The sequence below is a fragment of the Eutrema salsugineum genome, unplaced genomic scaffold (genome assembly GCF_000478725.1).
Source record: "Eutrema salsugineum unplaced genomic scaffold, Eutsalg1_0 scaffold_5, whole genome shotgun sequence".
In the NCBI taxonomy this organism is placed as follows: Eukaryota; Viridiplantae; Streptophyta; class Magnoliopsida; order Brassicales; family Brassicaceae; genus Eutrema; species Eutrema salsugineum.
In genome coordinates, this window is record NW_006256612.1 from 13,603,817 (window position 1) to 13,629,069 (window position 25,253).

General features: G+C 36.4%; 5 protein-coding genes across 7 annotated transcripts; 2 read left to right on the top strand and 3 right to left on the bottom strand.

Annotated features, from left to right (window-relative positions):
* Positions 1–6,821: 6,821 nt before the first annotated feature.
* On the top strand, positions 6,822–9,157 carry LOC18994218 (glycerol-3-phosphate acyltransferase 1). The gene is made up of 2 exons (XM_006417843.2): positions 6,822–7,773; positions 8,145–9,157. Exons 1-2 carry the CDS (start codon positions 6,883–6,885, stop codon positions 9,012–9,014), a joined length of 1,761 nt encoding a protein of 586 aa, XP_006417906.1. The 5' UTR covers positions 6,822–6,882; the 3' UTR covers positions 9,015–9,157.
* A 169-nt stretch (positions 9,158–9,326) lies between these two features.
* On the bottom strand, positions 9,327–11,357 carry LOC18994219. Its single transcript, XM_006417844.2, has 4 exons — positions 10,896–11,357; positions 10,406–10,605; positions 9,789–10,225; positions 9,327–9,703 (listed from the first exon to the last, which is right to left on the bottom strand). The coding sequence occupies exons 1-4, from the start codon at positions 11,122–11,124 to the stop codon at positions 9,664–9,666; spliced, it is 906 nt and encodes a 301-aa protein (XP_006417907.1). The 5' UTR covers positions 11,125–11,357; the 3' UTR covers positions 9,327–9,663.
* On the top strand, positions 11,241–12,836 carry LOC18994220. The gene is made up of 4 exons (XM_006417846.2): positions 11,241–11,403; positions 11,485–11,583; positions 11,957–12,029; positions 12,464–12,836. Exons 2-4 carry the CDS (start codon positions 11,499–11,501, stop codon positions 12,474–12,476), a joined length of 171 nt encoding a protein of 56 aa, XP_006417909.1. The 5' UTR covers positions 11,241–11,403; positions 11,485–11,498; the 3' UTR covers positions 12,477–12,836.
* LOC18994221 lies at positions 12,836–14,017 on the bottom strand. 3 transcript variants are annotated; one of them, XM_006417847.2, is made up of 2 exons: positions 13,953–14,017; positions 12,836–13,434 (listed from the first exon to the last, which is right to left on the bottom strand). In XM_006417847.2, exon 2 carries the CDS (start codon positions 13,386–13,388, stop codon positions 12,975–12,977), a length of 414 nt encoding a protein of 137 aa, XP_006417910.1. In that variant the 5' UTR covers positions 13,389–13,434; positions 13,953–14,017; the 3' UTR covers positions 12,836–12,974. The 3 variants fall into 3 exon arrangements, with proteins under 3 accessions (XP_006417910.1, XP_024008640.1, XP_024008639.1); XM_024152872.1 differs by having other exon boundaries at positions 12,836–13,417; positions 13,953–13,990; XM_024152871.1 differs by lacking the exon at positions 13,953–14,017 and adding an exon at positions 13,590–13,892.
* A 91-nt stretch (positions 14,018–14,108) lies between these two features.
* LOC18994222 (callose synthase 7) lies at positions 14,109–24,997 on the bottom strand. The gene is made up of 41 exons (XM_006417848.2): positions 24,766–24,997; positions 24,412–24,512; positions 24,067–24,179; positions 23,892–23,979; positions 23,693–23,803; positions 23,453–23,605; positions 23,268–23,357; positions 23,088–23,179; positions 22,835–22,958; positions 22,324–22,458; positions 22,162–22,238; positions 21,991–22,081; positions 21,646–21,768; positions 21,450–21,567; positions 20,973–21,357; positions 20,749–20,809; positions 20,462–20,543; positions 20,332–20,381; positions 20,176–20,262; positions 19,920–20,024; positions 19,746–19,840; positions 19,569–19,650; positions 19,326–19,489; positions 19,098–19,221; positions 18,892–18,995; positions 18,641–18,752; positions 18,402–18,553; positions 18,164–18,273; positions 17,967–18,086; positions 17,813–17,881; positions 17,463–17,652; positions 17,272–17,383; positions 17,067–17,189; positions 16,873–16,991; positions 16,676–16,759; positions 16,364–16,476; positions 16,062–16,291; positions 15,178–15,975; positions 15,040–15,090; positions 14,700–14,885; positions 14,109–14,614 (listed from the first exon to the last, which is right to left on the bottom strand). Exons 1-41 carry the CDS (start codon positions 24,995–24,997, stop codon positions 14,366–14,368), a joined length of 5,805 nt encoding a protein of 1,934 aa, XP_006417911.1. The 3' UTR covers positions 14,109–14,365.
* Between the last annotated feature and the right edge of the window lie 256 nt (positions 24,998–25,253).

Below are 25,253 nucleotides of genomic sequence, written 5' to 3' on the forward strand. Positions count from 1 at the left end.
GCGTTCGCACGAGAATTTTTTATTTTTTATTTCTAATATAAGTTGTATTTATTTTTTTTGTTTAGATATAATTTGTTTTTGTTAAAACTAAATTGAATGCAAATTTTTGTAACTAAATTTAATTAAATTTCTAATAATTTGAAATTTAAATTAAAGATGATCTAGATTTTAGAAAATCTAAAAATATTTAAATTAATAATTAATTTTCGAAAATTAAATATAAAAATAAAAAAAAATATTATAAAAAAAAATTTAGGAGTGTTTGGATGCAAACACTAAATGTGCTTCTATTTTAATAGAATAGATGAATTGATTGTTTCAATTTAAGAATCGTCAACTGGGATGAGATTGTGGGTGGTCTTATTAGAATTAACCAACTACGATATATATATATATATGCACATTCCTCAAATTGTAATATTAAATGAATTATTTCCTAATTATATTTGTAACTGCATACTTTATCAAAATCCTGTTTTATAAGGAAATTAAAATTCAAGAGGATTGGGTTGTTGAAGATGTTTTCATGATTAAAAAACTTTTAAATTGTTGAATTGGGCCTTGATCGAAACAAGAAAGTGTTGATTTAGGCTTCTAGGCTTTTACTGAAAGCATTTTTTATTTTAATTGGGCCCATAACGGGTCATGGATTACGGAAATTTAAGTGACCCTCTGCTTTCGTCTCTGCCCTCTCGTTACATATCAAATGAAATGAATGATTGTCTAGTTCGTTCATTAATGGGCTACATGACCATCCAAGTCAAAATAATTATAAATAAACCAAACCGAGCTAGCAGGTTTCCATGATTTCTTTTCTATCATAATTAAATAATAAAATATTAAACCGAAACCCAACCGGAGCTAATTAGCTTTTCTTTCAGTAAAACAGAAATATCGAACTGATTAATCTTAAATTAAATGTCTATGTATCCCTAAATGGATACCTCATAAGTAGGTCGTTTTATTTGATCCTCGTACCTTTTTGTTTGATCAAATATACTGTATATGTATATATATATATATTATTATTTTTTAACATTTTGATAATATATATTTTAACTATATAAGTAACCAGTAAGCATTTGCATATGTCGCATCTAGATTCTATAAGCCACATCCATCATACAAGTCTCATCAGTAGAAACAGTACATATTATAAGGAGAAGAAGCTATGAGAGCCACTAATAAGAGATGATGATGTTCATAAAATCATACATTAAATGGTTCAATCAAAAAATTGGCAGGGTATATCATTACGGTAACGTCAAGTAATTGCGCAATAAATAATGATAATAAAATATGGGACGATTTTTATCTGTGGTCTATCGACAATTTTAATTACCTCCCCCCCCCCACAATAGTACCAATTTCAGTTATGATGCTAGCATAATTTGAAGAACAAAAAAAAACATGAAATCTTGTCCCATGGTTTTTTTTTTCTACATGACAATTTTCTACAAGAGCTGTTATAGATAAAAGTGGCACCATTTCATTTAAAAATACCCAAACTAATATGAAAAACCAATCCAAACCAAATAATTTGTAATTAGGTTTTTATTTACTTTTTATATTTTAAAAGAACATCATCACGGCCATTTCTTGTTCAAAAAAAAAAATCATCACGGCCATTTAGAGAAAATTAAGGTTGCTCTAATTCAAAAATGTAGTTGCTGAGAATCTCTATATATATGGCATCATGGTGGAAGGGAATACAAGACGTATTTAATGGTACCGCTTAGCTCACAAACTAAAGAGATTTGTTCGTAGGTGGTCTGATGTGGGCTCCAAACCGCAATCAATCCATTGAAGCTCTGCTCTGTCTTTTGATAATAAATTTCTTTGCTCATTTGAGGCAAGAATCCTCTGCAAATGCTTCTAAGTCAGTGCGCGTTATTCAAACTCTTTTCTCCTCTTTGTAAATAACATTTTTTTTTTTAATTTGATATTTCATCCCAAAAAAATCGTTCAAAATTATGTTAAAATTTCAAATCCGATGGCGGTGAATGAAGATGAAGGCTTTGATATCTTGGTATGATGGGCTGTTAAATGTTATAAATTGTGTGGTGGTTGTGAAAAGCTGTATGTTTGAGGCAAAAGCATAAAATGCATGATAATTACGTAGAACCCCCCACCCCAAATGAAAATAAAAAATAAAAAATGGTTTGGGTATAAGGCACTTCATTAGGCAATTAACATTCAACGAAATAGGCATGCCTTTAACTACCTCACCAATTATAATATTTTCCGCAACATTTGCATGCACGTTTCTCTTCCAATAGATTCTTTGTTCACTATATGTATTTTATTTCTGCAAGCAACAAAGAAAAACTAAAAAGAAATTAGATAATTGGACCGTTAAAACATATAGTCAACATGCATTTTCTCGTTAGTCACCTACCCGACCAGTCTCACTAATATTGCTGCGTAATGTTTGAGGAGGAAAGTCTATGTTCTCTCTTTGTATTGGGCGGTAAAATTTTCAAAAAAAGTTACTTGTTTGAACCAAAATTATTGTATAATTTTAGGGATTATATTTTATGGCTTAAACTGTTAAACATATATAGTTTGAATGACAACTTTGGTCAAACGTCGGATACTGGATCCGATTACTGATACATAACGTCGGTGCAATTCTCCAATAGTTAATGGCGTTGACTTTACGTGACTATAGATGAGCAGGATCTATACATGCAACCTCAGCTAGGGTTTTTAAGTGATAGTACTGATTTGGTCCTTTGGAGTATATGTAATGACTGCAACAAAAGCGATGGTAATATATTCATAAGTAGGAAGAAAGAATAAAAAACGAGAGACGATAGAAAAAGAAAAAAAAATCAAAAATCAAAATCGAGACAGCCCAAAACAATGCCAACAAAAAAAGAAAATACATTGAAGAGGGGGACCGATCGATGTGATCTTTTAATATAATTTTCGATCGATGTGAATGTGATCTTTTAATAATTTTTTTTTTTTTGTTTAAAAAAACGTGTACGCGTAAACGAATACGAGAGTCTCTCTTAGGAACGATGTGATCCACTTCAATGATTCAGATAACCTTTCACATCCAGTTCATGTGACTACTTCAATATATCGATCAGTCGAAGATATATCTCGATCGGTCGATACGGATTTTAGGTTTTGATGCATATAACTAACGAACCAAGATATAAACAAATCAGGATTTCTACATTAACTTTTGACTTTTCCATCATCTTTTCATTCTAAATGCCAGACATGGTAGTTATGTTTTTTCCTATTTTGTCATTCTATCTAATTTTGTAGCTAGGTTTTGTTTGTTTTTCTTAAATTTATCATTCCAATTATAATGTTACCATCTTATGACAAAATAATTATACGGTTCCTTAAAAAAAAAAAAGAACAATCATCATATCATTTTGCGGAATCCTATTAGATTATTCTACAAAATAATTTAAAAACAGCAAAAAAAAAACAGTGTTAATTTTAGAATCCTTTTATTCTTTATTAATTCCTAATTTTGCAATCTTTACGATCGAAAGTAATGTTTTCAGGAAGTGGACTTCAAGAGATTATATTGGCTTTACCGGCCTAACGAATAAGAAACCTAAAAAGTGTCAAAAAAGAGTATGACATATGATAGTAATTATGAAGAAAAAATATTGCCCGGCGGATGAAAATGTCAAAAAAGAAAATGGAAAGTTGGTAGAACGAAAAGATTACACATAGAGAAGGACTCACACGATGACGCAATTTTCAAAGCAAAATAAAAATTGGCGGAAGTGAAGGGTAAAATGGTCCAGACAGTTCAATGTTCACAACACGAGGTTTATGCATCAATTCCATTTTCACACTTCTCTATGCTTCATCATCAATTTCATCTACTCTTATGTCTACATTTAGTGTTTGGCTTTGCTCTTTCTTTTCATGTATATGTCGACAAATTTTAATTTTATTTTGTTACTCTTAATAAGTATCACAAATATGGAGTAGGCAAGATATCGACTAGGATTTCGATGTTTGTCCCGAAGCATGTGTGTATAGTGTGGTTCAATTATATGGTCAATCTACGGTTAGAGGTTAATTTAAATACTTCTAAATAGCTGTATTTAATTTTGGTTAGAACGAAATAAATGTTCTTAAATGGAGTATTGATTAAATTCAACTGTTAATGCCATCTTATATAGACGTCTTTAATGGATGGAAAGAAGAAAAACGGTTAAATATTAGATTGTCCGAATCATACGAGAGTTACAGTGTTATGGAAGAATTTAATGATGTTTGGTTGCCGATGGAGTAGACCGCTGTTATACAAAGAATTTAAACAATCGTATTGATATTTCTTCTTCAGTAAGTTTGGTCCAATTAATTAGTGAAAGTAATTAGACTGTCTAATTTAGACATAGTAGTATAGGTAAGGTTGGACTTATTGTATTTATTATGATTATTATTGTACTTGCATTGCATATATCGTGATCTGACATAAGTTGTCGTTAGCTTAAAGAATTTATTAGAGTCCGGTCGGTAATGACTTGTCTCATGAATTTATTACTGTCATGTCTTTTGGTTATTATCAATTCTCGTACCGCAAACAAGTTGGAGTGTCTTTTTTAAACATGTATTTTGTTCCAAAATATTTTCCAAAGTCAAGGTGTTTGCATTTCCGATTCAAATACAAACAAATATTTCCAATTTAGTATTCATATACAAGACTAAAATTATAGATAACAAATCACAACAATTGATAAATAAAAACGTTTACCTTAGATATGGAATTTAGATTCAGAACTCTGTAAATATATATATCATAGGTACGTTGGTTTTGGAGTTTCCAAAAAAAGCACTCACGGACCTGAAAAAAAAATTGTACTGTGGATTAGAAAATTTGAGTAGCAATGTATATATATGTTTATTTTATATGTCAATATATTCCTTTACAAATTTTGATGTATTCGACGGAAGAAAAACATAACCATTTTTTTTTTCTTGTAAGATCAGCTAAGTAAAATTTCAATGCAACCACATGAGTATATTCTAGTGTTTCCGTGTCACCGTGTGTCTGAATCCTTGGTATGAAGCTAAAAAATCCAATTACCTAAAAAATCGCCTTTTGTTTTCAGCATTTGAATACATATATCGTAAGCGTGGGATGCGCTAAGATCACTCAACAATTTCATAAAAAACAGCACAGCATGCATATTTTAGATAAAACCAAATGTTTAGTTTTTGCTCTTTCATGTAGGGTGTTAACTCAATTATAAACTCTCCTCATTTACGTAAAATTTGCAGACACTTTTTAGTTAACATTAATTATTCTCACCTCCGAAAGACTGAAACAGGTCAGATACTACACCACCGATAATTTCAGTGGATCAACATTGTTTTATTTTTTTTATAAAATGATTAACTAAAAAGGAAAAAACACTACATTTTGAAGAATATTCAAATCGTATAGAAAAGGGACGGTCACCAACTGCATAACCTAACTTGTTAAATCTCTTCTATAGATCTTGGAGTTGGCAGAAAAAAGTGCAAACTTGGAAGAAAACTGGAACCAAATGCGCTTTAAGTTTAAGTAAGCGTGTTCACATAACGTTATGTTTTGAAGACACTTTTCTATTCTATGATTAGGTTTGGATCAAATTAACTGTTATCCATTATATGGTTATATATATATATATATATATATATATATATATATTGATAGCTGTTGACTTCTTCAAATTTTTTAATTCAAAGTATCATAATAAGATGTGGTGCCTATATATGCATGTGGACTTGTAAGAAACAAGTCATTTGTCGTAAAGTTAGTGGCAGAAACTTTTTGGATTTCTAACCGTGATAGGTTTTCAATGATTGTATTGCCAAAGTTTAGTGATCATTATAGTAAACGTGAAACAAATTTGGTTAATATGTTGATATGATTTTGAGCAGCAGGCCCCTAATTGCCAATGGAGCTAATGCGTCACAATCTGACCACTTCATCATTCATGTTTCACAACATGATAACAGTACTACAATAGTGTAGATGATCCACCTAATTAATAAGAACATTGGGCTATACAATATTTTATTACATTAATTTTATTGTTCTTGGCTAATGGTTAAATATTTCTCAAAAAACCACCACCCTATACTGCTGCTATACAAAATGTTTCGATCAAAATGCTCTGTTTTGAGAGAGAGAGAGAGAGAGAGAGAGAGAGAGAGAGAGAGAGAGAGAGAGAGAGAGAGAGAGAGAGAGAGAGAGAGAGAGAGAGAGAGAGAGAGAGAGAGAGAGAGAGAGAGAGAGAGAGAGAGAGAGAGAGAGATAGAGAGAGAGAGAGAGAGAGAGAGAGAGAGAGAGAGAGAGAGAGAGAGAGAGAGAGAGAGAGAGAGAGAGAGAGAGAGAGAGAGAGAGAGAGAGAGAGAGAGAGAGAGAGAGAGAGAGAAACCGATGGAGACATCCAACTAATTAAGAAAAAAAAAGGCAACTGCAGTGAGATAATCGTGTGATGAATGCAACAACACTGTATGAATATATTGTTTCATTTGTTATGTGATATACTATATCTTAACTTTATGTATGCACATAGCCAAATATAGTTAGAATCATCAACCATAACTTCTTGGAAACAAACACAAACACATTCTAACTTTTTTTTTCTCTCAAAAATAAAGAAAAAAGAAAAAAATTCATAGACGTTGTGGCGTACAGTTAATGCAAGATGTGTGGGTTAACGAAAATTTTAAAACGGAAACAAAAATAAATAAAAAGGGTCAAACCTTCACAGCACCTTTGCTCTCGCCTATCATCATCACACGCTATATAAATCTCCTCTGCAACCTTGGATTCGTCCTCTTCAATACATTAACTCATTTCAATTTTTCTTTCTCTCTCTCTCTCTTTCTTACAAAGCCATAACTATGGTGTTTCCAGAGCTTCTAGTGATTCTAGGTGAATGGGTTCTTTACCGTCTTCTTGCTAATTCATGTTACAGAGCTGCTAGAAAGCTTAGAGGCTATGGCTTCCAATTGAAAAATCTCCTAAACCTCTCCAAATCACAATCTCTACACAACAATTCTCACCATCCTCATCATCATCAACAGCAACAAAACCAACAAAACCAGCTCTCTGAAGATTCTCTAAACCCTCTCTTCCCAAGCATTACAAAGTATCAAGAGCCTCAAGACAAAAACAGAGCATCCTCTGTTTCTCCTGATCATCATCATCTTCACACCTTGGTTTGCGACATCAATGGTGTTCTATTGAGACAACATTCAAGCAAACACTTCCACACGTTCTTCCCTTACTTCATGCTCGTGGCCTTCGAAGGAGGATCGATCATCAGAGCGATCCTTCTCTTGCTCTCTTGTTCTTTCCTCTGGGCTCTGCCACAACAAACCAAACTCAAAATCATCTCTTTCATAACCTTCTCTGGCCTTAGAGTCAAAGACATGGACAACGTTTCTAGGTCGGTTCTACCCAAATTCCTCCTCGAGAACTTGAATCCCCAAGTTTATGAAGTCTGGGCTCGAACAGGATACTCCAAAGTCGTGTTTACGAGCTTGCCGCAAGTGATTGTGGAGAGGTTCCTCAGAGATTACCTCAACGCTGATGATGTGGTTGGGACTAAGCTGCAAGAAATAGAAGTTATGGGGAGGAGATTCTACACCGGCTTAGCTTTAGGGCCTGGTTTCGTCGTGAAACATAAATCAGCCAAAGATTATTTCCTTGATAACAACAACAAGAAGCCTGCACTTGGAATTGGAAGCTCTTCAAGCCCACAAGATCACATCTTCATCTCCATTTGCAACGTAACTTCTTTTTCCATTTTCTTTACTTCCCAATTCCTCTTAAATGAATTAACTTCCAATTTGGTTTAATTTTCCAACAAAATCACATTTTCATATCTAATATCTTTACTTCCCACTTTCATAAAATAGATTTAAGGGTAATTATCAATTTTGTCTAAGTTTTCCCACAAGATCACATCTTTACTCCATTTTCTTTTCTTTCCCCAAAAAAAATAAATAACTTTCAACTTTTAATTTACAGATTTCCCACAAGATTGTATCTTCATTTCTATTTGCAAATTATATTTTTTTCTATGTTGCTTTACTTCCCAATTTAACAAAAGTAGGCTAAAGTCACTAACTTTCACTTTACTTCTACACTTCCCTTACAGGAAGCTTATCTTTGGAATGAAGAAGAGTCCATGAACAAGAACAACACATTTCCTAGAGAAAGATACCCAAAGCCATTGATATTCCACGACGGGAGATTAGCTTTCTTGCCAACACCATTGGCTACACTAGCTATGTTCGTATGGCTCCCTATCGGATTCTTCCTCGCTGTCTTCAGGATCTCGGTAGGAGTCTTGCTTCCTTACCATGTAGCCAATTTCTTGGCTTCTTTGTCCGGTGTTAGGATCACTCTCAAGACCCACAATTTGTATAACGGCCGTCCAGAGAAAGGTAAAAGTGGGGTGTTATATGTATGTAACCATAGGACCCTCCTTGACCCGGTATTTCTCACCACGTCGCTTGCCAAGCCCTTGACTGCGGTTACCTACAGCCTAAGCAAGTTCTCCGAGCTCATAGCGCCTCTCAAGACGGTTAGCCTCAAGAGAGACAGGAAGAAAGATGGCGAGGCGATGCAGAGACTGCTAAGCAAAGGAGATCTAGTGGTTTGTCCTGAAGGAACCACTTGTAGAGAGCCTTACCTACTGAGATTCAGTCCTCTGTTCGCCGAGTTAACCGAAGACATTGTTCCCGTGGCTGTGGACGCTCGAGTGAGCATGTTCTATGGGACAACAGCGAGTGGCCTAAAGTGTTTGGACCCTATATTCTTCCTCATGAATCCTAGGCCGGTTTATTGTCTTGAGGTTTTGAAGAAGTTACCACGAGAAATGACTTGCGCAGGAGGTAAGTCAAGCTTTGAAGTTGCCAATTTCATACAAGGAGAGCTTGCTAGAGTTTTGGGATTTGAATGCACTAATCTCACAAGAAAGGATAAGTACTTGGTTCTTGCTGGAAATGAAGGCATTGTCAGATAACAATAATCCGAATTTCATTAGGTCTTTTTGTTTTTTTGTGTTTTTGTTTGTTTCTGTTAAAGAAGTTAAAATATTTTTATTTCAGGGCTTCTATGTTTAATTTTATATGATTGATTCGTTGGCAATTTGGCATCATTTCTATTTCTGACCTTCTTCTTCTTTCTCGGGATTATTGATATTTACCGGAAATGTTTGCTCATATAAAATGTTGTTTCTAGATTTGTATAGTCTATGATCTCAACCTGTCGCTTTAACGCCATCAATTTTATCACTAGAAGTCTAGAAAAAATGAAATGATTTCAAAGTTGGCATCAATATTAAATCTATACATTATAGCAGTATATTCTTTATGTAAGGAAGATATGTCATGAAAGTTCATGTTCCTAAGTATATATATATATATACAACTAATTAACATCCCATATCACAACAGTAGCGTGAACGCCCATATTCTACCTCATATCACATCAAAATTTAATGTACCAGCTTAGAAGCTATTTAGATTCACATCACAGGAAGAAAAGGACCATATACCTGTCTAAACAGAATGAGTAAAGAAAGGGTTTCGCTTCTCTTCACTGCGCTGGTTTCACTTCATTCTCTTAACTGAAATATGAAGCTCAAAGAAGGAGCTTGAAGTCTTGAACCACTACCTTATGTTTGCCTCTTTGACAATGATATTTGCAATTCTACACAAGCAAAACAAAATGTCTTGTACTAAATAATACTGCAGAGACTGGAAGTAAGAACTTAGTGATGTTTCGAATGCATTACCTTTCCCTCACGCAACGAATCTCATCAAGAATTTCTGTCGTCTGCTGAACCTTCAGATTTTTGGGTTTATCTTCATGATTAAGCACCAAAGACGCAACATTTACAACAGTGACTAGTTCAGCTTCGATTCTGCTAAGTTTCTGGTCTAGATTTGCCATAAAAGATTCATAAGAAGACAGTCCTTTGAAGATGCGACCAGTTAAAGCATCTTCCAGTACTTGAACATCGGTTTCAAGAGTTGCTTGGGATTCCTCAAAGTTCTTTTCAATAAGTTGACTTTCTTGAGAATCCAAGCCTGTGAAATCATTTTCATGCCTGTCATCAGTAGATTTGGGCTTTGGAGATACAATGTGAATTCCACCTGAAGTATTTTCTCTATCTACGTCGAGATCCAAAGATATATTCCCAATCAGCTGTATTTCCTTGAAAGATATTGCCTGAAACAAAACCAAGCTTCTCTCTCAACACATGACTAGATAGATTTCTTGGATAACTGAATACAAAAGGACAATCAAACTATAACATTTCTTAGGTTTTTCACAGATAGAGTTATACACAAGAAATTCAAACTAAACAAGGATTGTGAGGTAACCAAGTAACATCTCGTTTCTTTCTACCTCGTTAAGTTTTGAAGAAAGGGTGTCGAGTAGCTCGATACGGGCTTTAGCCTTGTCCAAAGCTTGCATGACTTTTTTCTTCTGGAGAAGCAACTCTCTTGCATCATTCTCTTTCCCTGTCTGAACATTTACAGCTGCTTGTTTCCTTAGATTCTCTGCAGCCTCGGATAATCTCAAAAGTCTCAACCTATTACTATTTGCTACAACAACAACAATAAGAACCCAAAATTGATATCAATCACTGAATTCAGACAAAAAAAGGAAAATGCTAAAAAAGCACACATCTCATCTTTTCAAAACGAAACTCAATAAATCTAAGAAGTTCACACCACACATCTTCAGACACCATGTGGATGAAACTGGATTAGCTTTCATTCTAAATTAAATAAGGGTTTTTTATAATTAGTTTGGATATCTGAAGCAAGTCAACGACAGTTTATCCACTGTACTCATTCCAATTAAGACGAAGATTGGCAAATAAAGATTGGACCTTTGGCACGAGTGGACTCGGCCTCCGCGTGAAGCCGATCGAGCTGGGAACGGAGAAGCTCGGAATTTGCGGTGGAAGCGAAGCACATCGGACTTACCGGCGTCCGGAGAGACCGAGCAACCAGCAAAGGAGCTCCGACGACGCTCGTCGTCGTCACCATCTTTGGTCTTCTTACAAAACACAAACGCGCGTGGATTATCGAATACAGGGGAGGTACTCCAAATTTCATCTTGTTACTCTGGTATGAATACCCGGTTAGTTTTACAAAACCGATATTAATATAGATCGGTATTACGGCTTAACCGGTCTCAAGAAAACCGTGGTTAGGACTCGGAACATTTCGTCATCACACAGACTTTTCCAGCTTTGACGTCTCCGTCTAATTTTGATTTCTCTCTTCGACACTTGAAAATCTGAAGTTAGATACCATCTCGTAGATCGCGAATCTCCTGGCGCTTTGTAACCCCCTCACGTTTTCAAAAGTTCAGATTTTTGAATCTTGGATAAGGTGTTGTTCGACTATCGAATTTAGATTTGTAATCTCTGCCTTTTGGTTTTATTGTTTGTTTACCGCTTTTTTTTATTGTAGGAATCTGATCAGATATGAACTGGGTTCAACGCAAAATCTACCTTTACAATGTGACATTCGGGCTCTATATGCTTGATTGGTGGGAACGATACCTCTTCAGTATCCTCTTTCTCTCTCTCTCTCTCTCACTTATCCCTGATTCAGTCTCTTGAGTGATCTGTTCTTTCGGTGTCTAATTTTAAGAATAATATACTATTCGATCGTTAGAAAGATGCAAGTTTTGATTTTTACGTCGTTTCTGATACATGGTTGGCAACTGAATTCTTATCACTCGTGTTGTCGTCTAAAGCATTGTGTCTGTTCAATCTTTTAATGGTGTTAAGAGTTTTGGTTATAGCTAGTGCTGAATTATATAATTCCAATTGAGATTAAATTGATAGTTATACCTCTGATTGAAAAATCAGTTATACAAAAACATTAGATCTCTGCTTGCATATTCTTTGTCTCTTTGCCTTTCCTCAACTCTTATCAGATGGTTTGGTGGTAGTCTTGATGTGGTTCGTAGTATACAACGGCACACGCTACTTTTCAGAACTCTTCAAGAGGTAAAAACTTCATCTTTGTGCACACCTTTACGCTTTATGCATCTCGCTCAGAACCTTTCTTTTGTTGTAACACTTTCTGGTATGAGCTTGGTCTTATGGGTTCTAAGGGATGAATGTCATGATTCAATATGCTTTGTGTCTCCCAAAAAATTTTGCAGAACAAAATGATGAGTCCCGTATTTCCGTAAATACTATCTTACTTTCTCTTCCTCCTTAGGCATTGAGTTGGGATAGATATTAAGACCATATGCTGAATCCTTTTTAGGAGTTGAGTGTATTTGACATAGAAGATGATTCTTTTAAAATTGATACTTCAAGACAACAGCATTCAATATGTTATCTTACGCTCTTCTGAGAAGAATTTGAACCGCTTTCTCGATCATTTTCTATTTGCAATTACAGCGTAAGTACAATGTTTTACCTTCACATTGCAGGCACTTGACATGAAAGCTGGTCTTGTATCTCACACGGTAGAGCATGAAATGCCTGGAACCTCCAAAGGCATGCGCTTCAATACCAGCAAAACCTTTATGCTGCTTCACCTCCCTTTTCGGCATCACCTCTGATTTATGATAGATTTCCTCCAAAGTTCGGCATCACCTAGGAATGTTCGCATATTTATGTATTAATTGTTTTCATGTTTTTGGAATTAACAGAACTTATATTTATAGACTAGTAAGATCTCTCTCGTCTTTCCGTAGTATTTCAATCACTTCGAGACATGTGACCAAACCAAACGCGTAGGAATTTTTCAAGTGGTCGTGGTGTCTTTTGAGTCTTTTGTGACCAGTGAATGCTACTCCAATACTACAGAATGTTCTTCTTCATTTCGATTACAAAAGCATAAAACATCGTTGCAGCCTTGCAGGAACTAAAGAACTGACGGATTAGAAATAACAGAGCATTATTCAAGAAGAAGCTCTGTTCTAAACCTATAAAACGAATTCAGGAAGAATCAGTACACCAATCCTTTGGCAGTGAAGACTTGAAGATCTGAGACAGAAGATCCTGATCTCTCTTGTCTGGTCTTTTTGAACCAAATCCTTGACGCAGACCAAGTTCAACAGCTTCTCTTCCTTGTTCCGCTATTCTTTTCCTGACAGCTAGCAAAGAATTTTCCTTCACGGAAGGTGCTTCGTCCTTGACATCTCCATCTTCAGCATTCTTTTCTCCTCCATCTTCGCGTCCGCTTTTCCCAGGCCTTCCCCACCATTTGTTTGACACAGTTGTTAAACCGTTTGAAGGGAATCCAGATTTGAACTCATCTAAAGCTGCCACTGTCTTTGCCAGATTAGTGTTGTTAGCCCATACATGGGGCTTCCCACTTTTGTTTCCACCATGCTGCACCGTCGAATGCATCCCTCAGGTTTGGATGTGGTTAGGAACCACTATAATCAAGAGAAACCTTGAAATCAACAGAAGAAGAGTTATAAACCGCACTTTTGTGTTTGACAACCATAAAAGCACAGACAAAATTACTGTGAAGAAGAAAAAATAAAAATAAAAGAACCCCTAAAATAAGACAGATTCAATGCTTCCTGAAATCAGTCTGCAAGGTACCAAATCTGGAACCAGAGGATCTCTATAAACGACTAAAACGTTATGGGTTTCAGAAAAAGGCCAGAGCTTTTCCAATTTTCTAATGGTGGCATTGAAAACCCTAATCTCCTACAGTTGCATCGAAAAATTCCTCTCTTTTTTTCAAAGACGGTTCTCTTTTGGCGGAATCTCGATGCAGGCGACAAAAAAATCTTAAGACGTAACAACGACAAAAAAATCCAAGAAAAGAAAAGAAAAATCTAAGAGCTTTTACACGATGTATAAATCATTCGGTAGAGAAAAAAATCGTTCAGATTTTCACTGTCCGAGTACACAAATCTAGTTGTAAAAGTTGGTATCTACTAATAGTTAAATGTACAATACCGAGAGAAGGAAAGAGGCTTCGTTGGAGCTTCGTTTGGTGGGTTTTCTAGTTTTCTCAGTGTTCTATTTCAACACTATGTAAGTTTTTAACAAATAGAGAAAAGGACCAAAGTGTAATTTTCACTGAACCCAACATTTGTTTTTTACACAGGTCAGTCAATGGAAGTTTTATGCTTTTTTGTATCATGTTGGTGAATAACAAATTAAAAGGGTACAAAGGAATTGTCATAGACTATTGAAGACATGACCTAGTCTGAAAAACAACATACTGTAGTATGAGTACGAGGGTCTTACGTCAGGTGCTCTAAACATTTTTTCTATGATCCCAAAAGGCTGAATCAATAAAACAGCAACAACAGAAGAAAAAAGAATGAAGAACAAAGTAGGAAAGAAGGAAGAAGGCGGTTGAGTCACTACTTGGAGGCGGAAGGTGTCTCTTTATCCTTCTTTCCGGCGAGGATCATAGAGATCTGGAGACCGCGACTGAAGGCTTGATTAAACAGCAGTCTGGTTTGGAATTCAGACACAAATGGGAACCAAGATAAGACTGCAATGGGTGTGAATATCACAAGACCCATTATGTACTCGTACGCTCTCCCTAGCTCTTTAATCGAGTCCCAGAATCCTAATCCCTTGAGCACGCTACGCAGCGCTTGACCGATCTTCAAAACATAGAAACAGATTTACAAACTTTGTCCCATCCAAAGAAAATATTATCGGGCAGCTAAGAAAGTTGTGTGGACTTACAAGAAGAATGGCCCAGCCCGTAGGCAAGAATGCGAGCATGGAAGCACATAGATCTGCGATCGTGAGGCCGCACACGACAAATAATACTGTCATGACTGACAAGAAACCAAGGAAGAGAAGCGCCTTGAGAATCCTGAACATAACCTGAAAATCTGTACCAAATTTCCGTCTTCCCATCGATACCATCTGTACCAAATGATTAAACAAAACAAGCATCAATGTCAAATATAGAAATCCATTGTTCTAAAACCACAAGACTATCTCTTATAGACTTGGCTGAAGATTTTCTGGTCTTGAACTGGGTAAAGAAGCTCGAAGCAGATTTGTTACGGAGCCTTACCTTTAGGACGAGGAGAACTGACAACAAGACTGCCCAAGACAGTCCATAAACCTTAAAGAAGAAAGATACAAAGTTATTGTAAATTCTAAAGCTAAAGGGAATCTATAAAAGACTATGCCAAAAAAAAGAATGATATACCAGAAATGTTGTGTTGCGATGAGCGATGTTGAGGTGGTAGACAATTCCATACTGGTAAAGGAGGAAACGAAGTGCGAGAAGTATCTCGAGAACCCTTCCTCTTAAATTTGTGTGCTTGAGATGTTCTTGCTCTGTATCCCACCATGATTCCCAACTTTTGTCAAGAACGATTCCTATTCCACCGCGGTTTCCCATCCATCTTTTCCAGTCAGTCCAGTCGTCCACTGTCTTTTGCCACTCAAACCCAGATGGGTTGAATATAAATGGAGCAAACAACCAAGAAGTCACCAGGAACCACATTGAAAATGTGATGTATATATAAAGACTTGAGCTACGGTACGAATTCCCATAAACTTGATACACTACTAGTAGTATGACCAACTCCAGTCCCTTAACAAAGTGGCTTCGCGAATATAGTCTATAGTTTTCCGCAAACTTCGCATGGAAAACAACAAACCCTCGACCAGTTGCTCTGTACTTAGAACCTCCATGCAAAATCGTCCTCCCAAAGTAATGCGCTTTCGTTCCCAGCTGAAACGTGAAGAAAACAGAGGCAAGCTGAAGCTGCATTATGATGAAATCACCCAGGGCCGTGCGAAACCCTTTTTCTAGGCCAATTTCCATAACCATTGGTAGAACCATTAGAAAACCCAATTGGAAAACAGATTGTGCTGCTAATGCCTCCTCAAGGGCTTTGGACTGATGTATAGTTGCACTTTGTAGGATCTCCCTTTCCAATCCGCTCAATACCAAATAAAGCCGGCCATAAAGGAACACATATACTGTGAGCACCGTTATCTGAAACAGAAAAAAGACATGTTCGAATGAGGAATTAGGCATAGCTACAAGAGAAAGTAACTATTTGAATGAGGAATTAGGCATACCATGCTACTGAAATAGAAACCAACTGTGGTGAAGTAGAATGAGAGCATCCTGTAAAAATCAAACCGCCGTCCAAGTCGGTAAACATCACGACTTAGTGTTTGTTCTCCATTACCATTCGCAACTTTGGCTTCAAAAAACGAAATTTGATTCATCCCTACATCACGCCCTTTCCCTGCTTGGATATACTCATGGTGTGTGATGTAACCCCCACGCAGAGTTGAATTGTACCCTGGAAGTTACCATGGTTAGCCATCACAACATCTACAAGAAAATTTAACGTTTGTCAAGAACCGTTGTCTACCTGCAAATATATCTTCGCTTAAGTTTATTATCTTTGACGCCTTGCTAATGCCTCCCCTTGTTATGTGGAAGATTCTATCAAATATATCAGGATGGCCATAATGGAAACGCACCCTGTAAATTAACAGAAATGTGAGCAAGTTGTACAAAGAATCCAAGCTAGTCTTCTTTCTAGAGAAAAAAAAAAAGATTTTAGTTCTAAGATAATCTATTAGATTCGATTATGCAGATACTGCTACTTTTGAAGTAAGATTTGAAGCTACAAGGTAAGGATAGCAAGGATCTTTCCCCTAGTCACAAAATATGAGAATACCTCAGAGGATTTGCCAGAACACGTTGGCCAATGGTAACGAAACTTGTTTCTTGATTCGACATGAACCAGGCAAGTGATGAAACACTGTAGAGTCGGAGAGAAATCAGACAAGAAAGATTAAGAAAACAAAATATTATAGTGCCAATATGTGATGCATTAACATCAACGACGACCACACGTAATGAAGAATCTCATACCTTCCTGTAAATATGTGTTCACGAAGACCCAAAATTGTAGGATTTCTCTTGCCACGTCGACCTTCATCAAATTCTTGTAGCACATTTCTCATTTTGAAAGACTCTTCAAAGTAGTTGTCCTGAAGTGGGATAAAGGAATGAGAACATAGCTGGAATCAACAAATTGATTGAGGGATAGAGAGACGAAATCCTACCTGGTTCATGTCTATGGTCTGAAGTGCTTCACCGCGAGTGAAAATTATGGCATGGTTTTGATTCTCGGGTTTTCCTTCGCCAATTTCAGTAGGATGGCCGGGAAGTTTGATACGGTATATTTCCTAATAAATCAAGAACAAAGTTCATGGAGAGAAAACTAGGTAAGGCCTATTTATGTATGAATTACAATTTGCCTTCGTATACCTCATCTAATTTGTCACATCCTTTAAGCAGCACGGAGTAGAATACTTTCTGTGATTTTCCATTAACTGTCTCCTCCCTTTCATCTATATAGGCAACACGCAAAGACGGATACCTAACAATAATGTATGATTAAAACTAAGCTAAGAGAATAAGCATGAAGGTTTGATTTCAAACAAGGATAACTTTCTTACTTTAACATGAGCTGTAAAATATTGTTGTAACAACTTCGATCCCGGCTATCACTTGACTTTTTCTGGTTCCCATAGACCTGACATGACACGACATATGTGAATTTTAAATCTGCAAGAGCTCGTGCCCGGTCACTAAAAGCCTTTTGATCATCTTCATATGAATCTGAGGGAAGGTAGCCACCATGTGTAGCTGCAAGATGAAAATAGAGTTCATAAAACATACTTTGTTACAAAAAGTTCTCTTGACAACTAAATGCAGTAGTGGATGATATTACTAAGGAAGAAAAGGCGAACAATAAAATCTGAAAGTTTGAAATATCTAATACTGAGAATGGAGAGAAAATACAAACCGTTTTCTCCAGTGTATTCCTGGAAACATTGAAGCTCGAGAGCCATTCTGTAGTACATCATTCCCCTAACTAGCAAAATGGAAGATTTTCAATACATTAGTGACCACAGATCGTAGACATATGAGTAAAATCCTACAACATTTTGATAGTATACCTGTCCTTGAAAGGGTCTGGCCTCTATAAGATACCCATTGACGAAGTTGCTCTGCCTTGTCTTTCTCAGAAAAATTCCGTTTCGCATCATTTACACGTTCACAATAGTTCGACCATTCCTCTGTTAAGCAGCCATTTCATTCGATTAACTTTAAAATTTGTTATAAAGACGTACAAAAGCACCAGATAGAAGCTCACCAGGATATATTCTCTGTAGGTAGAACAAAATAGATATTCCATCTTCGTTTTCCTTGTTCAGTTCGTCCTCCGAATAGAGAACATCTTCTTTGTAATAAGGAGTTAAGACACTAGACATAAATGTGGAAAGAAGCAGACTTAGATCTTCTCTAGGACCATTATTACTTTGATTTAGCATAGTTTACAAAGGTGTAAGTGAAGAGTAAGTTTTCTTCAGGTATTAAGCTAAAACATGTACCTAAATGATAGCATATCACGAACTCGAGGAGCATCTGGCATATTCATGAACAGGGAATTTGCAAAGAATGTCATACGACGACGAGCTTCCAAATTTTGAGGGATATTTATTGCAGATTCTTTAACAGTCACAAGTAACAAGAGTCTCACAACCTACAAAGTAAGAATAAATGAATGAATGAGATCCAAAAGCAGAAGACATGGTTGGTTCTTAACATCGGACAGAAAAAAATGGTGTACCTTTTCCCTCCAAGAGACGTTCTTAGTCAAACCAAGATTTATCTTTTCAAACCTTTGTTCTTTCCTGTCGCTTTCAATATCACCACTCTGAAAATGAGCCCTCTCAAGGATTCTACAGGTAGAAAGACAAAGAATGTAACATTTGGGCTTACACATATAAGGATTGTTAAAACTAAAGAAACAAAAAACAGAGGAGCTTTTCTTGCATAGAAGATGAGCCAAACTTTCACATATGAATTAACAAGACTTACTCGTGACCGTTAACCATAACATCCTGCGTGATGATTTCAATAATATCTTGGAGAACATTGATTATCTGAGACTTGTAAGTTTCATCTTCCTCATAATCACTTAGCTGTCAGCACGACAAGATTTCATTTAGAAAGAAGGAGCAAAAAACAAACACAAAAAGTAAGTATTGGTATTGAACGAGAAAAATAAAATATATTCACGTTACCAGGATTTTCAAGAACTTCTCTAGCTTATCACTGAGTAAAGGCATACCAGTCATCCGGAATTCACTTAAAAATCTATGTTGTTGGATGCTAACATCAATCTCATAACAAATTTCCCTTACAATCCTATATAGATTGGGAGACAGCAGTAGTATAGTTAGTAAGTACGCCAGTCTGGATTAGGTTAAGAATGCATAAATCTGATAATGAAGCGAAAACAAAATTCTCACCTTTTATCAGATTCATCTTCAAGAAGGCCATATATTACGTCCCTCACCGCTTCATAAGCTTCAACCACTGCATAATGCATATAGTATTCACTTTTAATCTTCTTGAATAAGTCGACGTCCTCCTTTCCTTTGAAATCTTTAGCCATATCTAAGGCTATTGGAATCTGTCACCAATAGGAAACAATTCTTCAAGAAGAGATAATGGATGGGCGAATATGTTACAGAGATATCTGTATTATTTACTTTGCTAGCAAGCAAGAAAGGAGGCCATTGCACAACAGAAACATCTCCTGAAGACGAAGGTACAAGCAGCAAATCTCTTTCCCTACACACCAAATAAGCAAAGAACACGAGTATATTTCTAATATGAACATAGAAGGTTAATGTGACGAGTCTATATTACAAAAAAAGTCCTCAAACCTATCGCTGATCAGATCCTCATCCCGCATAGTATATATGAATTTATTCCACATCTGTGAGAACCGCGCAATGTCTTTTTCGTCCACTGTTTCGTCCTGCATTACTCAAATGTTACATTTGTCACCCATAAATGAAAATTGTTGGCGTATACATTCTCATCAATCAAATTTATACCAAATGCTTTCTCTTTGCATGGCCTTGAGGTAATGGTGTAAGTTTAGTACAGAAAGCTGATGGAACAAATCTAAATCTGGACCGCAACATTCCAAGTGTACGTATCTGCAAATAAGAATATTGGAGATAAAAGAAATAAAAAAAACTTTGCAGAATAATGGGGTCTTCACCTAGGGAATCAGAAACATGTTTTCATAATACCAAATAGGATTTTGGTTTATAATTTTTGCGTATTAACAAACGAGAAAAGAATTACCTCCCCTAGATGGCTGAAAGCTCCATAAATCCCACCAAATAGAGTGGAGAATATGGCATACCATATTTGCGTATCCATAAAATAAACCTTAAACATGAATCAAATTTCAGGGTATTAGAAATATTCGTGCAAAGTTATTCAATACAAATTACTTACCAAGACAATTGGACCCCATATGGAGATAATTACACCAATGTTGTGAGTGGCTGCATGAATATATCACCTTAGTTTAGAATGAGAAGAAGTTAATACCAATAAATAAGGATACTATGAGAAGGATCACTACCATTTGGAAAGAACTCATGCCACTGATAATTTACGACGCGCATGTCCCATATTAACTTCGTTGGATTGACAAGTGGTAATATCTGTCCAGGTATCATCAATAAAAATTACATGTTAAACTGCAACAAAAGGATGCTTATAGCAAGTTTTAGATGATAAATAGGACTACAACCGAAAATAGTGAAGGATTAGAAAACTAAAACTATTAACGGTAAACATGTAAAGATGAGAGCATACATTGATCAGTAGAAAAAAAAAAGATGAGTTAAAAGGGTTAGCAAAAATCACCTCCACGTAGTAGCTGAATGCGAGCTTGCTAAGTAACAGCATGACCCAAAAGAATGTATACCTAAGACAAAATGAATTGAAGAAAATCCATCATGGAAGCATAAAAGTAATGCATCCAGTGAAGAACAGCAGCTTGCTGGAGTTTCTATCAGGATCCAGGAAAAGGACGATCATAACGGAAAAATAGAGAAGAAAACTACTATGAATAACATCATCTTTCTTACTTGAAAAGTGCAAACATCTCTTCATGCATTCCTCTGCCAATATACAATTTTGGCTGAGCCCACCACATGATAAGCGTGACAATCCGCATATTCGATCTCTCCATTATTCTCCGTAAAGGTGGAAGTAAGAAAAACACAGCAGCCAAAATATTTGGTAAGACATATAAGGCAATAGCATAGTTGTATAACGACTGGTGAAGCCAACTTCCAACCCAGTTGCTGAAGAACTTTATTAGCCCGGTTGGATTTTGCACCGACTTCGAGTAAGTAATGGGCAACGTGATGGCCCACATGGCTGCCATTAAAAATTTTGTGATGTACCGCAGAATTTGGGAAAACTTTAGGCTCTTCCAAGCACCAAAACTAAGAATTACATCCAATGTCGCTGCATTTCAAAAAAGAACGAATGATTATGCCAATATGGTAAAAATATTAAAGATAGGGATAACGTCAAACTCAAACAGAATTAGAAGTTACCTTGTAGAAGATTAAGAAAAGCTGAAGTAATGAAAATGGTCAACACATTTTTAAATACGTCCTCAGAAAAAATGGCAAGGATAGATCCTGACGGGCTCCATGCAACTATTATCATAGTCTGAAAAGTCATATAATCACTACATACACTGACCAAACAGAGCAGAAGTAGAGTGAGAATTTTCATTTAGAGTCGTACCTGTAGAGCCAACACAAGGAACATCCACATTCGATCGAAACTTCGATAGAGGTTCCAAAACGTCCGAGCTTCAACAAAATTAGTTTTGGGTTTCCTTTTTCCATATGAGACTTGGTCATGTCTCTGCAATCAATAAAAATTCATTGCTCCATTTATATACTGGGATTCAAAAAAGATGGATGGTCGATGCAAGTAAGCATTTGGGAATATAAACTCTAAAAATATCCAGAAATCAACCTCCCAATAAAAGGTTACTCAATCCATCAAATACTTCAAAGGTGATGAAAAAGTGAAGATTAAAGAAAAAAGATCACAGTATACTGCATGACTAAGCAGAATTAACACCTCATTCGGAAATTGTGAGATCTCATCAGAGTGGATGAAAAAATCTGCCTTGAAGTTCATTGGCCATTTCAGCCTAAAACACCTCTTATCCCTGAAAAAGTAATCTGCATTTGCTCAGACAGCAACAATTGACTAAAACATATAAAACCAGATCAAGCTGAGTTAACTCACCAAAAATACTCATTCAGATCATCATAGTTTCTCCATTTCGAATGGCTTGCCTTTCCCATTTTGTTTCTCCTGACTTCCTTTTTTCCACAAAAGAAACCTGGTCTTCTTAGTGAACTAATACGTGAGGTAAAAAAACGAAAGCTAGAACAGGAAGTTACATACCTTGCGTAAGACCTGATAGATTGGTGTTATAACATTCCTTAAGAATGCCTCTTCATCAGGTGCGCCTGCCTCATATGTGTCCCCAGTTACAGGGTACACATTGCCAAACAGAATTCCATGGACTTCATTCGCCATCTTCACAAGAAAATTTACAGAAAAAAACACGGTTGAATAGAATCTTACAGCAGAATAGTATGAGAACAAATCAAAGGACTCTTCGCTTAGTAAATCTTAGGTAGACATTACAGATATGCAAGCATCATCAAAAACACCGCAATATATTAGATCATTACGAACCAAATCACAGAAAATAGCTAGGTAACTAAACACACATTTTAAAAGGTGTGTACGTTGTTATTTGCTTGTCATCTAGAGAAAATTAATATTCTTGTTTCATTCAACCTATCACAAGAAAAGTGTGAAATTCTATTTCTGTAATTTGAATTGACCGGGAGAAGCATCACAGAAAAACACAAGAGGAAAGGAGGATCGCTGAACTTCAAGAGCCTACATTGTGGAATATGTAGCAAAGGCATTCAGGCATGAAGCGGACGTTCGATGCTTCACCCCATATGAGTAGATAAAGGCCAATGTACAGAAGGCTCAGCTGTTGTTCATCACAACCTGGAGGAAACCTGTCAATAGGAAAACCATCCGCCAATAAACATAAACTTTAGAATAGAAGGGATGTAAGGGAAAAGGTTTTTCGAAGTCTCAGGTGCGTTAAGAACTTGATTTATCTAAGAGAATATCATTTATGATACCTGAGATATGATTCACACCGCAAATACTTGCACCATGACCTGTAATTCTTAAAATACTTTTCCATCAACTTCCTCACGGTGCTAGGCTTCAGCTAAATTTTCTTTGATGTTAGTTAATTTGTATGTAATATCCTTCAGAAAGGAAACTTTGCGATCGGCCACAGAGTACTGAAATATTACCTCTTCATAATTCTCGAGATCCCTCTTTCTCACATCAACGTTGGCAAGCAGCAGTATGAGATGCTCCCTTTGATTAGCTACATTTCCTCTCTTTCACCATGAAAAATAGGAAGATTAATCATGACACTTTTCAGTAAATAAAATTTAATATCAAAAAATTGGGAAGAAAGAAACTTGAAAGATACCTGAAAACCAAAAACCAAAGCAAGCCACTCGAGAATATCATTAAAAGATCTGGCTCTTTCCCTATCAACTTCGTCTGGGTTAGTTGAGGCTGAATGAAATCTTGGCCGAGGAAGATTTTGAACATTACAGACGGCAAGAATTGCCACCTTAATCTAAATTTTAACGAGAAAACATCGGTAAGAGCTCAGAATGACTAAAATGATGGACAGCTTAAGTAAGCAAAATCTTGCACATGCAACCTCAGGGAGTTCCATTATTGCGGTTTTTGCCCCTACAGCGTACAGCGGAAGAATGTTGTAGTGCTCATACTGTTCCTTCTTTCTTTCAACTTCTTTAGCATACCTGCGGGTCTACATCAAACAATAACAAACAAAAAAATTGTCAAGTGCCATAATTACCCTCTTCAGAATCCAGGGATGTAGGGGAACACTAGTCGACCTGTTCGTCAATTCTGGTTGAAGGAACCACAGTCTTTAGCACATCATACAAGACACTCGCTATCTGGTAAAGCTTGGCCATCTCCTCCCTATAATGACAAAGTCGATGGAAGCAAAAGAGTTAGGAGACATCATTTATCATGTAATGATTACAAAATAGTAAGAATTTATCTCACGGTGTCTTTTTCCCTTCTCCTTTTTGTATGTTATCCTCATAGAACTTCTGATAATACATCTGAATTTCTTTCGGGTCACTCTTCGCCAACATAGGTTGTGTAGTCTCTTCTTCCTAAACAACAAACAAATTTTAAGAACTACTATCTCAAGGTACGTCAAAAATGTTAATTTTACATACAGGTTTAAATAAAACAATGCCCGGAATAATTTTCAGATAAATCAAGAGGAAAAAAAATATCAAAACTCAATGAGGAAAATCTGTCAGTCACACAACTAAACAAGCATTGTTATATCTGCATGCTCCAATTCATGGAAGAGAGATGGCAATCATGTGATCTATGTACCTTTTCTAATTTGTGCAACAGGTAGGTTTTAAATTGACGGACGCCTCGTCCACTTGATGTTGGATCCATTCTATGAGCCTTCTCAAATGCGTGGAAGCGACCTAGTGAGAGAGAGAGAGAGAGTACAGTAAGGTGAGAAACTTGATATCCAAAAACCACAATGCTTCTCAAATCCATTCTGTAGATGAAATTATCTATAACACTTGCACACAAAGCCATAGTAGTCAGGTAACTCCAAACTAATTGAGCTCCCAGTGATATATTATTCAAACTAATTGAGCTTCCATTGTATCAAACTGCGAACAAAATCAACTAAGTAAGAGAATGAGAGAGTGAAAGTTGAGAAAATCATACAGAGGTAAGCAACCCTCGGGTTGTCAGTCTCAATATCATTAGCTACTCGAAGAATAGGAGCAATAGCAGCAAGGGAAGAAGGCACAAGCTCGCTGTCAATGGCGCTCTCGTCTTCGTTAGGATGATCAATCATCATCGTCCCAGCTCGCGTCATCCTCCGAGACAGAGACCGACCAGGTTGCATCTGCGGCGGCCGCCCATCCTCCACTCTTCCTCCACTGGTACTCGCCATACCAGATCGATTACCAATTCCTCTTCTTCTACGACAATACTCGACGAATCGCTGATTATCATAATACCCATCTTCCTCGCTCCCTTTTTGTGATTATATATGAGCAGAGGAAAGAGATGCGAGAAACAGAGATGGGATTCGTTGAGTGGGGTTAAGGGAAATGCGATTGCTCTACGAGGAAGAAAAGAATGCGAAATATACTCTAATTAATTGATTTCGCTCGCTTTTTGAGCTGTGACTTTTCTATAAAAACAGT